The sequence below is a fragment of the Podarcis bocagei genome (assembly GCF_964188305.1).
Source record: "Podarcis bocagei genome assembly, chromosome: 3".
In the NCBI taxonomy this organism is placed as follows: Eukaryota; Metazoa; Chordata; class Lepidosauria; order Squamata; family Lacertidae; genus Podarcis; species Podarcis bocagei.
The window spans coordinates 92,185,767-92,198,020 of record NC_138127.1 but is presented as its reverse complement, the minus strand read 5'-3'; the positions used below and the strand labels follow the sequence as shown (position 1 = coordinate 92,198,020).

General features: G+C 44.4%; 1 protein-coding gene and 1 long non-coding RNA gene across 8 annotated transcripts in view; one reads left to right on the top strand and one right to left on the bottom strand.

Moving 5' to 3' along the window:
* Positions 1 to 12,254, bottom strand: part of LOC308584288 — a 162,007-nt gene that overhangs the window by 57,466 nt on the left and 92,287 nt on the right. The gene's annotated exons all lie outside the window — the stretch shown is intronic.
* The window catches only part of LOC308583993 (uncharacterized protein), a 34,970-nt gene that overhangs the window by 8,146 nt on the left and 14,570 nt on the right, over positions 1 to 12,254 (top strand). For 3 of the 7 annotated variants that reach the window (XM_081188576.1, XM_081188577.1, XM_081188580.1), the window contains one exon: positions 4,562 to 4,728. In XM_081188576.1, the coding sequence (XP_081044702.1) occupies positions 4,562 to 4,728 (167 nt within the window). Of the gene's footprint in view, positions 1 to 1,982; positions 2,292 to 4,388; positions 4,435 to 4,561; positions 4,729 to 10,314; positions 10,391 to 10,598; positions 10,689 to 12,254 lie in introns of those variants that run through there. The other 4 variants (XM_081188581.1, XM_081188578.1, XM_081188582.1 and 1 more) reach the window with 4 other exon arrangements.

Here is a 12,254-nt window from a genome sequence, read left to right as displayed (position 1 = left end):
TTCAGCCACACACCCTCTCCACAGGCCAAACCCCACACCAGCCCTGCTTTGCACCCTCCTGGGGTATTTTTGCCTGGCTGGAATGTGTCCTTGAACTCTGATAATGCCTCTTGCTTGCTGTCAGAAGCGAGCCAGCAGTAAATCACACCCAGCAGGTTGGAGTTAACTCTTTGCTAGCAAAAAAACAAGTGTCACAAACATGGTGGGGTGTCAGGCCTAATGAGCACAGCAACTTATCTCCGTCTTGCTCTCCATGAAGCAGTTGCTGAGACTGAAGGTCCTTGCCTTCCCACAGCCATCTAAGTTTCCTCCTCTCCTACGTTTTTTCCAAGCAATCAGAGACTGCGCCTGCTTGCAGCCTTTCCCTGCTCTGCCTGTTTCTTGCCTCTTCTGGTTCTGGGAGATCGAGGGGAGGGGATCTCATCGCAGCAGAAGGGGGAGACACCCATGCTTCTTCACTAGTCTGACTCATCTCTGCCTCTTTGTCAGTGTTTTGAAAAGGAAAAGGTTCTGACCTCCTTTTTACTCCTTTGCCTAGTCTTCAGACCTTAGTTGGCACAAAAGAGTCTTTGAGAAAGAGTATTCTTGCAGAGTATTGCTGCTTTTATTCTTAAAAAGTCTTCTCCAACCACGACCGACAGCTTTTACACACACCAAACGCAACCAGCTTTCTACCATCCAACCAACCCACACCACACACTAACACTGACCACTCTATATATACAGGTACCATTTGGTGAAAGGTTGCATGAGTCATTGTAGGCCGCTGATTCATGCTGACTTAGTTCTTTTAGCATTAAAGAAACAGCGGCCAATTTTTAGCTGTGACACTCTTGGCCTCCCACATCCAGTTCTTCAGCTTCTGCTCTTGATTCTGAACTGCTCTCTGCCACAGACTCTCCCAGCTCACTGAGCCCTGTTACCTCTTCAGCTTCCAACTCCTCCTCTTCCCAGTCTTCTCCCTCTGACCTCTCAACGTTGTCCCACCACCAATCTCTGGGCTCTGAGCCTCCTTCCCTTGAGGGTTCCCCAGATGGTGCCTTCTACCATTCCTTTGCCTAGTTGAAGGACATAGAAAGGTGTGCAGGTCTCTGCAGAAACTAATCTACTCTACAAAAGTAACATTTGCATCCATTGCTCCACCTAAGTCAACTGATGGAGGAGGAGTCAAGGGAACTCAGCCTCCATCCTGCCATCAGGAACTCAGTACCACCTCTGCTGTTGGGAACAGACTGTGCCCCTTGGAGAAGCATATTCCTTCAAGCACACCAGGCTCACAGAGGGAGTATCGCTGGCAGGAGAAGCATGACCATTTGTTGAGACATCTCCACAGATATTATCTGGCCTCAGACTCCTGATGCTGTTCTCGGACTCTGTAGCAATCTGTACCTGTAACCTGACCTGTATTGCTGTAAGCCTTGAACAAAGCTTTCTCTCTTTCCTGCACGTAAAAACCTCTGTCATAGCATTTGGGATGGCAGCCGCAACAACATGGGATCGACACCACTGAAGGCACTGGGACTTACCTTTGAGTAAACCTGCAGTGGGTTGTGCTGTTAAGCCAGAACTGTGACTAATGCAATTTTTCTCTGCCACTGTTAAGTGTGCAGAGCATTAAGAAAAACACCCTATAATTCATACCTTACAGCACAGAATGATCATTAATATTCCTGTTTTATACTCAGAAGGCACTGAAGCTGACAGACAATGGCTTGCTCAAGGCCATCCAAAGAATTCATCATCGATGAGCAGAATTCTAGATGCCCAACCTAAGGAGTGATCTAAAAGTTAGCACCCTCCTCACCTTCCTGATGTGAAATGGGTGGCAAAAAACCCCTTTGTGTGGTGGTAGCTCCACAGAGGGGCTTAACATTTGAAAGTGGTTCCCCACATGGATGGATAAGGCCCAGCCACGTGATAAGGTGTCATCCTAGTTGCCAGGGACTGAGGGGAATATGAGGCACTGCGTGGACACTTGACACCCTCCAATATTTTTTATCCAGTATGCACCTTTGTCTTTTGCTAGGGCCGGCCCTGCTTTTAGTCAGAGTGAGGCCATTGCCTCAGGTGGCAGATATTGAGGGGGGGAGAAATGGCAGTGAAATACAGCAGAGTGGTGTTTGCCCCCTACCTTCACTGCTCCCCCTAAGCTAGCTTGTTACCCTCAGGCTGTGTAGGAAGATGCTGTCCCATCGCCATTGTTGAAATAAGATTCAACAGCCAGTCTAGTGAGTTTCCGTACATGGAATGTGAGGGGCTGCCATCTTGTTCTTCGCCTCAGGAAGCAAAAGGTCTCAGGCTGTCCCTGTCTTTTGGAAAGTCCTATGTAACCCTATGCAAACCAACTGCTTGCCAAACTACGAGTGATTTTCCCTCAGTCCAACAGTTGCCTCTGAGGTTGCTACCAAACTGTTAACCCTGGGGTAACCTGTATCTCTTCACACTTGATCTTAGTCAAAAGGCTGGAGCTGTATCACTTCAGATTGTAATAATAATAATAATAATAATAATAATAATAATAATAATAATAATAATAAACTGCCACCCATCTGACTTGGTTGCACCTGCCCCTCTGGGCGGCTTCTGACAACTTGAAACACAGTAAGACATTAAAAAAACATTAAAAAACTTCCCTTCAGATCTCTTCTAAAAGTCAGATAGTTGTTTATTTCCTTGACATCTGATGGGAGGGTGTTCCACAGGGAAGGTGCCACTACAGAGAAGGCCCTCTGCCTGGTTCCCTGTAACCTCACTTTTTGTACTGAGGGAACTGCCAGAAGGCCTTTGGAGCTGGATCTCAGTGAAATCTCACACAGCTGAACACATCTCCATTCAGAAAAATGCCCTGCATGTAGAAAAGTAGCATGTCAAGAAGGAAGCTGGGATAGAATCCTTCCCTCTGGCACCTGGCTTCCTTTATGGATGGATTTTGGTTTGTTGGGTGTGTGTTTTTTTATAAAGGAGCATTCAGTCCACCTGAAGTATGAAGTGGAACATCCAAGACTGAGATTTACCATGTCAGGGAAAATTAAGCCTGAATCACACAGGCCTGAAATGGTCTCTCTTGAACAGTTTAGCACAGTCGCTTTGGGCCCATTATGTGTCTGAATGCTGGTGAAATTGTCTCTTCAGTGAGAAATCATATACATTGGGGAGAGTTTTCATTTTCAGAAAAAGTCTCCTACTGTGCCGTTCACTGAGCCTTAAGTTATAAACCCATCTGGAATAGTTGCTGTTCGCACCACTGTGAAATGGTCCTGTGCGAGGAATTATTCTCTTTGTCCCCTTAAGTGAGGTAAAACATTCTTCTGACAACTTTGCCTTCTAAATTTTAAAAGGCAAAGTTGTCATAATAATATTTTACCTCATTTGTTGTTTCCAGTGGGGAACGATTCGGGGCATCATATAGTGAAACACTGGTTGTATGAAAGGGAACTTGCTTAGTTCTGAAGCTTTTCTCCTAAAATGGATTATTCCCGCTTGCACCACATGGGATGCACTTACAAGGAGAGATCTACGATGAATTCGATTCCATTAGCTTTTAAACGAACGAGAAGCTACCTAATTTGTTCTCAAACCAGTGCTCAGATGGAAACACAGCTCTTCTTCAAATTTCACACTTCTCTAAAAGTGGCAGGGCAGCTCTTCAACCAACGTGTATGAAAATGCCTAGACTGTGTATGTGTAAAAATGCATTGCCTTGGGGAAAATAATGCATTGCACTGAGGCAAACTGCCAAATATACAAAAATGCTGGTGTATTCTTATGAGGGGGAAAAATCATACATTGCTGCAGAAATGTGAAGAACTGAATTTGAGATTGGAAAAATGGGAAAGTGAGGAGAACCCAAGTTGTCAGATGTCTATCCCTATGCATAAAGTATATCACCCATGTAAAACTGAGGTGATTTTGTTTATTTAACTAAATCAAAACGGCAGTGGAGATTAGGATCCCATCTGCACTATATATTTAAAGCAGTCTGGGAACTGTAGTTTGGTTAAGCGTGCTAGGAGACCCCTATGAGCCAGTGTGGTGTAGTGGTTAAGAGCAGTGGACTCATAATCTGGGGAACCGGGTTCGCATCTCCGCTCCTCCACATGCAGCTGCTGGGTGACCTTGGGCCAGTCACACTTCTCTGAAGTCTCTCAGCCCCACTCACCCTACAGAGTGTTTGTTGTGGGGGAGGAAGGGAAAGGAGAAGGTTAGCCACTTTGAGACTCCTTAAAGGGAGTGAAAGGCGGGATATCAAATCCAAACTCTTCTTCTTCATCTTCTATTCCTCTCACAGAGCTACAATTCTCAGAGTGCTTCAACAGTCAACCCCTCTTCCTCATGAACTGTGGCGAATTCATGGCCTCTGTATGTTTCGGGGGGGGGGGCGGAATCAACTTGCAGTCTTATGTTGGAGCTACAGTTTCACAAGACCTCTTTATTGTATGAAAATTGGGGGCAGTCATGTGAATCAAACTGTCTCATATGTTGGGAGTGTTGTAGGAACTTTGTGGGGCCGTGCTGAGTAAACTGCCAAGTTGTCTCATCTCTTGCAACTCTTGGTCATCAGGTCAACTAAAGGTGCTTCCAAGGCTCGCCGGGATCAGATCAACGCTGAGCTGCAGAATCTGCGCTCCCTTCTGCCCATCTTGGAGGAAGAGAAGGAGCGCCTCTCATACCTTCATACCATGGCTCTTGTCTGCTTCTACATACGAGAGACGCAGCTTTTCCCCTCAGGTGAATATTAAGCCTCTCTTGCGATGACTTTTTTGATTAATGCTGACTTTATATGTCCTCAGAATGTGGCGAAGTTTCTCTTTTTTTAAAAAAAGGCTTTTTATTGGTGTTTCATTTAATACAAACAAACAAAATACAGTAAAATTCAACAATCATTTAACCACATTCTTTCCCCAAGCTCTGCTGAGCATGGAGTTCCTTCCCTCCCTTCAACAGGTTTTCTTATGTCAGTTACTTTTCCACAGTTTCTTGTTGTATCCAATCCTACCCACATAGTAAGATTTATTTCAGTCCTGCCAGAGTCTTCAGATTTCTAACAGTTATTATTTATGTACTCCATAAATTTACTCCAATCTTTTTGGAATTTTGCTTCCTCCTGATTTCGGATTCTACAGGTCAGTTTTGCTAGTTCTGCATAATCAACCATCTTCGTCTGCCACTCCTCTATTGTTGGTAATTCTGGTACTTTCCATTTTGGGGCTAACAAAGTTCTGGCAGCAGTCGTAGCATACATAAATAACCTTTGATCGGCTTTTTCTATTTCCTCTCCCATCAAGCCTAGCAAGAAAGCTTCCGGCTTTTTCGGGAAAGTGTATTTAAATGTCTTTTTCAATTCATTATAAATCTGTTCCCAAAACTGTTTCATTTTCTCACATGTCCACCTTGAGAGACCTCTAAAAAACCCCGCTCGGAATTCCCCTAAGGGGTATTCTGCACTTCTTTTCCGATGGCCGCAGCAAACAGGAAGTCTAATGTGGAGAAGTTTCTCCAGTGTGATGTAGGCCTCCCTAAGAAAGCTTGGACAGTTGCTGGAGAGGGACACACATTCTCTTTCTGCAGCAAGGGTGGGGAATTGTAGCTGCCCAGATGTTGTTGGGACTCCCATCAGCCCCAGCCAGCACCGCCAGTGGTAAAGGATGGTGGGAGATGTGGTTCAGTGACAACTGGAGCACAACAAGTTGGTAGCACATTCCTGCTGTAAAATGTTTGCACATGTGTAGAGCAGTCACAGTGCTGACCTCCCTCTCACCAACCTTACTTTATCAAGATGCATTCAGAAAAACAGCAACGAAGGTGATGAGGACATGATACCTTGATTTAGGGTGGGGTGAGGAGAAGTGACTATTGGATTGAATAATTTTAGGAAATCTCAAGTCTGTAAGTAATGAGTTGGCAGCCAGCCTCCAGGCTTGGTCCCATTCAAAACCTATTCCAGAAGATGAGTAGACTGAGTTATATATGACACAATTTAAAGCACATTCAGCACCTATTTCAAACACACGAATCCTCCCTAGTGGCCTAGAACTATCACTTTCCCCTCACGGAGCTACAATTCCCAGAACCCGTTACAAACTACAGTTCCCAGGTTTATTTGAGGGAAGCCACGTGCATTAAATGTGTGTTGAACGTGCTTTGAATGGATGGTGCCGATCTTCCTCGTGTGTCTTATCCAATGTTCACCATGCCAAAGATAACTCCCTGTGGCGTTTTCACATCTGTTTGCTTGCATCTGCTCACAGGGGTGGCTTATAACTTCCTTTTATGAAAATATTTACAACTCTCTCCTTCTTTCTTCTTTGGCGATCACTCGTAGCCGAACAAGATTGTCTTCCATGAACACGGTCTTAACAGTGAGTCCGTAAGTGACTGTGGAGGCCAATTCTGGATCCACACATCCTTCCACAGTGGGGACATAGATTTCCAGGTGGAAGTAGATCACGGTGAAGGTTTCCCAAATGTGCCTTCCTCTTAGCTCATTTCTCCTTTTCGCCCTGAGTTCGTGCTTCCATGACACCTTGGGTAAAGGCTGTTCTCCAACTGGAGCGCTCGCAGGCCAGTGTTTCCCAGCGATCAGTGCTTATACTACATTTTTAAAGATTTGCCTTGAGAGCGTCTTTAAACCTCTTTTGTTGTCCACCGGTATTTTGCTTTCCATTCTTAAGCTGGGAATAGGGTAGATGCTTTGGAAGATGATAATCAGGCATCCAAACAACATGACCAGTCCAGTGAAGCTGATGTTGAAGAATGCTCTATCAGATTGGGATCTGAGCAGAGAACGAGAAGACATTTGAAACAGTCGCTCCATTAATACAGGAGGGTCTGGGGTGGGCATGGGAATTGCTCACAGTTAGCAAGATGGGGCAGGACAGGGTGGTGGTGAGGTCAGGACTCCCTAAGCTCATTGGTGGATGCACCTGATTGGCTCTGTCAGTGCATCTATGGAGCGCCACCTACCTTTACCCCTGCACCATTCATGGAAGTGGCAAGGACTGTCACAGGACACCAGACCTCTCCATACCAGCTGCTCCTGTATTAATAAAACTAAAGGGTATAAAGCAATAAATGGCAACAATAATCTTAAAGCACAGAAAAGCTGGTTTCCCCTGTTATCATTTAACAATAAACACCACCACCGTGAATTCAGACTGGAAATGTTCGTACATGCATTCTGCAGTGGTACATTTTCTCTTGTTTCCCCTTCACAGGGGAAACTGCAGTTTTCATCAGGAAAATGGTATAAGGGGAAAGAGTTAAGTTGCCACCCCTGCAAACGCCATAGCCCCGACCTGACCCTCCACCAGTACCAGTGGGTTGGTGACTGAACTCTAGGAAATTCTGGTTGTGGATCTTCCTTGTCATGTCTAATTGCACCCTTATTTCTATTTAAAGGAGATATAGGAGAGGTAGCAAAGATTAAGCATAAAGTGAGCAAGCAGCTGGCTTTATGAATGGGAACACTTTATCCATCATGGTCTCCTCTAAGGTGTATTTTACCTGAAGACATTTTCCTGTCTTCCCTTTTTCTTTTTGAATTGTCCCTGAGAGGATCAGTGCGAGAGCTAACATGCCCTTTAGCTGCATTTTTTACAAAAAAAACCCACACCAAAAAACTTTTTTTGGTTTATTTTTTGCAGTGCCATTAGATCACATGATAAAGTGAAAGAAGCTGCAATGACCTTGATATTGTTCTTCCATAATTATGTTCCAAGACGGGCATGTTCTGTTCTGCACAATGTATTGCCTGAAAGATGTTGTTCTCTTCTAATCTATAACATAGAAGGAGGAGCTCACTTGGCAGAAAACAGCAAAGACCTAAATCAACCTCACGGAGACGGATTTCTGCGGAGAGAGGAATTTGCTGTGATAGCCTTGATTAGTGAAACTGACTAAGTAGCGAGCTGGAAAGCAAGCGCTGAGGGAATGCAATCTGAGTTATTCAGACTGAAATCCTACACTTACCTACTTGGGAGTAAGTCTCTGAGAACTCAGTGGGGCTTACTTCTGAGTAGGCAAGTAGAGAATTCCGTTGTTATATGTTGGTGTGTACACACCAAACATTTGAAGTGTGTTTCTCACCCCAGAACCCTGGGAGCTGTGATTTAACCATCACAGAGCTATAATTCTCACACCTAAACATACTACAGTTCCTAGGATTCTTTGGCGGGGAGTGTTTTTAATTAAAAGCATATACACAGCCTTCAGCTGCAATCTTGTATGCTCTTAGTAAAGGTAAAGGGATCCCTGACCATAAGGTCCAGTCGTGGCTGACTCTGGGGTTGCAACACTCATCTCGCTTTATTGGCTGAGGGAGCCGGCGTACATGTGGCCAGCATGACGTAAGCCGCTTCTGGCGAACCAGAGCAGCGCACGGAAACGCCGTTTACCTTCCCGGAGTGGTACCTATTTATCTATTTGCACTTTGACGTGCTTTCGAACTGCTAAGTTGGCAGGAGCAGGGACCGAGCAATGGGAGCTCACCCCGTCGCGGGGCTTCGAACCGCTGACCTTCTGATCGGCAAGTCCTAGGCTCTGTGGTTTAACCCACAGCGCCACCTGCGTCCCTGGTAGTAAACACCACTGAATATAGTAGGATTTTCTCCTGAGTAAACATGTGTAGGCTTGCTCTGTTAAAATGGTAGTCTGTCTTGTGCTACCGTTCAGGGTGAGCAACGGGAGTGTACAGAAATGCCTTCCTTTTCAGAAGGCTCACAATTTAAATTTCCACACCGGTTAGAGTGTAGAAAGGGGAATGATTGAGGAGGGGGGAGCACTGAATTCCTTGTTTCTTGCTCCAGGAAAACCTAAGAGCCAAGCTGCAGATATTTAAACACTGAACCTTTCTTAACACTTCCCCACCAAAGATCCCCTCCTTTCTAACCCCACCCCACCCCCATCTTATTAAACCATCGATAAAAAAAAATATCTGCAGCCAAATCCCCTTCTGTTGCCTCTTTTGTTTCTAAGGGCTGCTCCCGGTGACTTCTTTTCTCAGCCTTCATTCTGATTCGCTTGCACAAAGCTTATGCGGAGGTTAGACTATATCCAGTGTTTTCTGAGTGTTCATTCTGATTTGTATGCAGGGGGTTATATGGCACTGGACATTCATCCTGCATTAATTCTAGTGTGCTTACTGGGTGTTTTTATGTCTTCCCATTAATCTTACGTTCATTCCCTATTTTTCAGTGCATTTCCCCATCACTTTCCTAATCACAAAAAAACTATTAATTTTCTGAAAAGGTGACAGAGCACTTTAATCTAAATTAATTACACAAAAGTAAATTTTGCAGCATGCACATGCATCTCTCCTGCAAAATACTGACAGCCTGAAGCCTAACACAAAGGAATGCGTTGAGCCAGATTTCTTCCTCTGCATTGGCCCAAACCACTCTCCCTCCCAAAGCAGTAAGCTCCTGTGTCAATATTGCTCATCAAACTGCATGTGACACTAACGAGGGATGGATGGATCAGTCTGTTTCAGGTCCATGGCAGCTTTGCATGCATTCACACTTAATGTGTTCTGCATGAGTCACTTCCACCTCATTTCTGCATTACTCTACAAAATTTCTTTTTAATAATCCATACAAAAATTCCTATTTAAATACATATGTGTATTTTATCTCAGTGCACACATGCCTAAAGATGGCTTGGTCATAAAATATGCATTTAAAACACATTTTAGTAAGTTTGTTTGTGCTGAGACCTATCACAAATTTCAGAGTGTTGTGAAATCGAAAGGATAATTGTTCTCACATCTGAGGGCAGGTTCTTTTCCTTCAGGATTCACAGAAACTGAATTCCTCACGCATCTCTCTGTAAAATGCACAGTTAAAGGTATGTGTATCTCCCCCCCCACACACACACTGGAAAACTCAGTGTGCTGTGCATCCTGATTAGGATTGGGACCATAACAGATGGGGACCAGATTTAACTCTTTGCTCTCACACCATGATCTAAGTGAAAATCCTCTTCCTTAAAATTGCTATTTGGCACAGGAGAGAAATTTCCATCAGTGCAAAAGTGAACATCTTTCCTGTGCTGGATAGCAACTTTGGAGGGTCCGGGACGATTCTCATCCTGGCCTGGCCTGATACCAGAATCCATAGAGAAGGAGGCAAGACTGGTCAGAAATCTCAGGACCACGGAGAGCTCCAAGTGAACAGCTTGCTCCAAAAATAGTTGAGAGCACATGGAACCTTTTAGTGCTTTTGCTCTCAGGGCTCCTCCCTATTGTGACTAACTAACATGACATTCTTAAAGGGCCAACACTCTGCCCTGGAGACATGCACTTCTCCTCCATTCCCTAGCCTCACACCTGATGCACTCCCTGTGCTGCTGGACTGCTGAGATCTTAGAGGAGGCATTTGATGCCTAAAGCCCTGGGGTAGGTGCCTGTGAGGTTCTGCACTCTGGCCCTACAGATACAGGAGGTTCTTCTGGGGGTGCTTTTGTTCCTCAGCCTGTCATTTCATGCTCTCAATCAGCTGCACAATCAGAGTGCCCTACACTTGGGTTGGCTTCTTAGCTACAAAGCCTGCAGCCTCTGACGTGGAGACTTGGCTGCTGATGGACTCTGGGTTCACGAAAACTGCAACAACAAAACAACAACATTTGGCCTATGCATCTAAGTCAAGGCAGTCTGCATTCAGCGCCATTTAGCAACAGTGGCACAACCTCCACAGGTGTAGCTCACCTAAGAGGTGTGGTTTTGACATGGGCAATGGCATACTGTATGGAGTGAGCAAGTGAGCTCATTGCGATGCCTTGATGCTTCAGCATACCTTCGCTTGTACTTTTCCACTCTTGCGCCATTTGTGCCTTTTACCTAATTTGCACATTCCCACCTTTTTAATTATTAAAGTAGTCGTGCCGTAGCACTTACATTAAAAAGCCTTTTAGCGTAAATTTCAACATTGATTTTGAAAACTGCTGCCTTTCCACTTGGTGCCATTTTATCACCGTAGGGGTTTTCCCCTCCTTCCTCCGCTTTTCACATGTACTTATTTTCCTTCTACTTTTTAGCCTTATTTGAGAAATTGCATAATGGTCTGAATTTTTTTTTTTAAAGTGTGGGAGCACACATTTTAAAATGCAAAAAAGAGAGATAGATGCTCAGGTGAATTGCCCCCTTTCTGCCCATAAGTGTGGATTAAACACAGGGGGAGATATACGCACACAGTAAGCTCTATACTCCTCCTCTTCAGCTTAAACATTTTAAAGTAATTTCCAGGACCGGCTGTGTGCTAAGTATTGCAATCAGTATGTACTTAAGAAATTTGATACAGTCAGAACCTTGTTTGATTAGTTCCCTCTTCCTCCAACGCCCCCGCCAGCCACCTCCTGGAGATGCAACATTAAAAAATAGCATGGTTTTGGAAGTAGCTCTGGGTCTACAATGACCCAGACAAACTCTGTGACTCCAGACATCCTTTTTATTGTGCATTTGTTATTATCTGTGCTCAAGATGGTATTGGGCTGGTTATATGCAATCCCATCTTAAGTACTGTTCATGCCTGCAAACTTTTTTTTGGGTGGACATACTGCTTTGTTTCAAACTGGTGTATGTCCCACTACTTCCTGTGTGAGAGCCAGTGTGGTGTAGTGGTTAAGAGCGGTAGTCTCGTAATCTGGTGAACCGGGTTCTATTCCCCGCTCCTCCACATGCAGCTGCTGGGTGACCTTGGGCTAGTCACACTTCTCTGAAGTCTCTCAGCCTCACTCACCTCACAGAGTGTTTGTTGTGGGGGAGGAAGGGAAAGGAGAATGTTAGCTGCTTTGAGACTCCTTCGGGTAGCGATAAAGCGGGATATCAAATCCAAACTCTTCTTCCTGCTGAAACCCTGTATTTTTTTATACTAGATGTTTGTGGCGCGGGGAAGGGGAGGTGTCCTGCCTTTGTTCCACTATAGTGCAAAAGTGCTGCTTTGGATTACTATAGAGTGATAACACTGGCAAAATTGTTTTAAAAATTGTTGGCTTTAAATATGTTTTGATGTATTTTAATTATGTTTTTAGTTTGTTTTTATTCCTTTGTATTTATAGTTTTTTTAAAGTTTGTAAACTGCCTTGAACCCCAACTTGGGGGAAAGCATGATATAAGTACTTTAAATAAATAAATACACACTGGGGAAGCATCACAGAACAACTAACAAAACGGAATGGTGTGTAGACAGTCCATTATAAATCTGCTACCAATGCACTGTTATTGCATCAATGGCACGTCCAGAATATACCTGCAAGAAAAATGG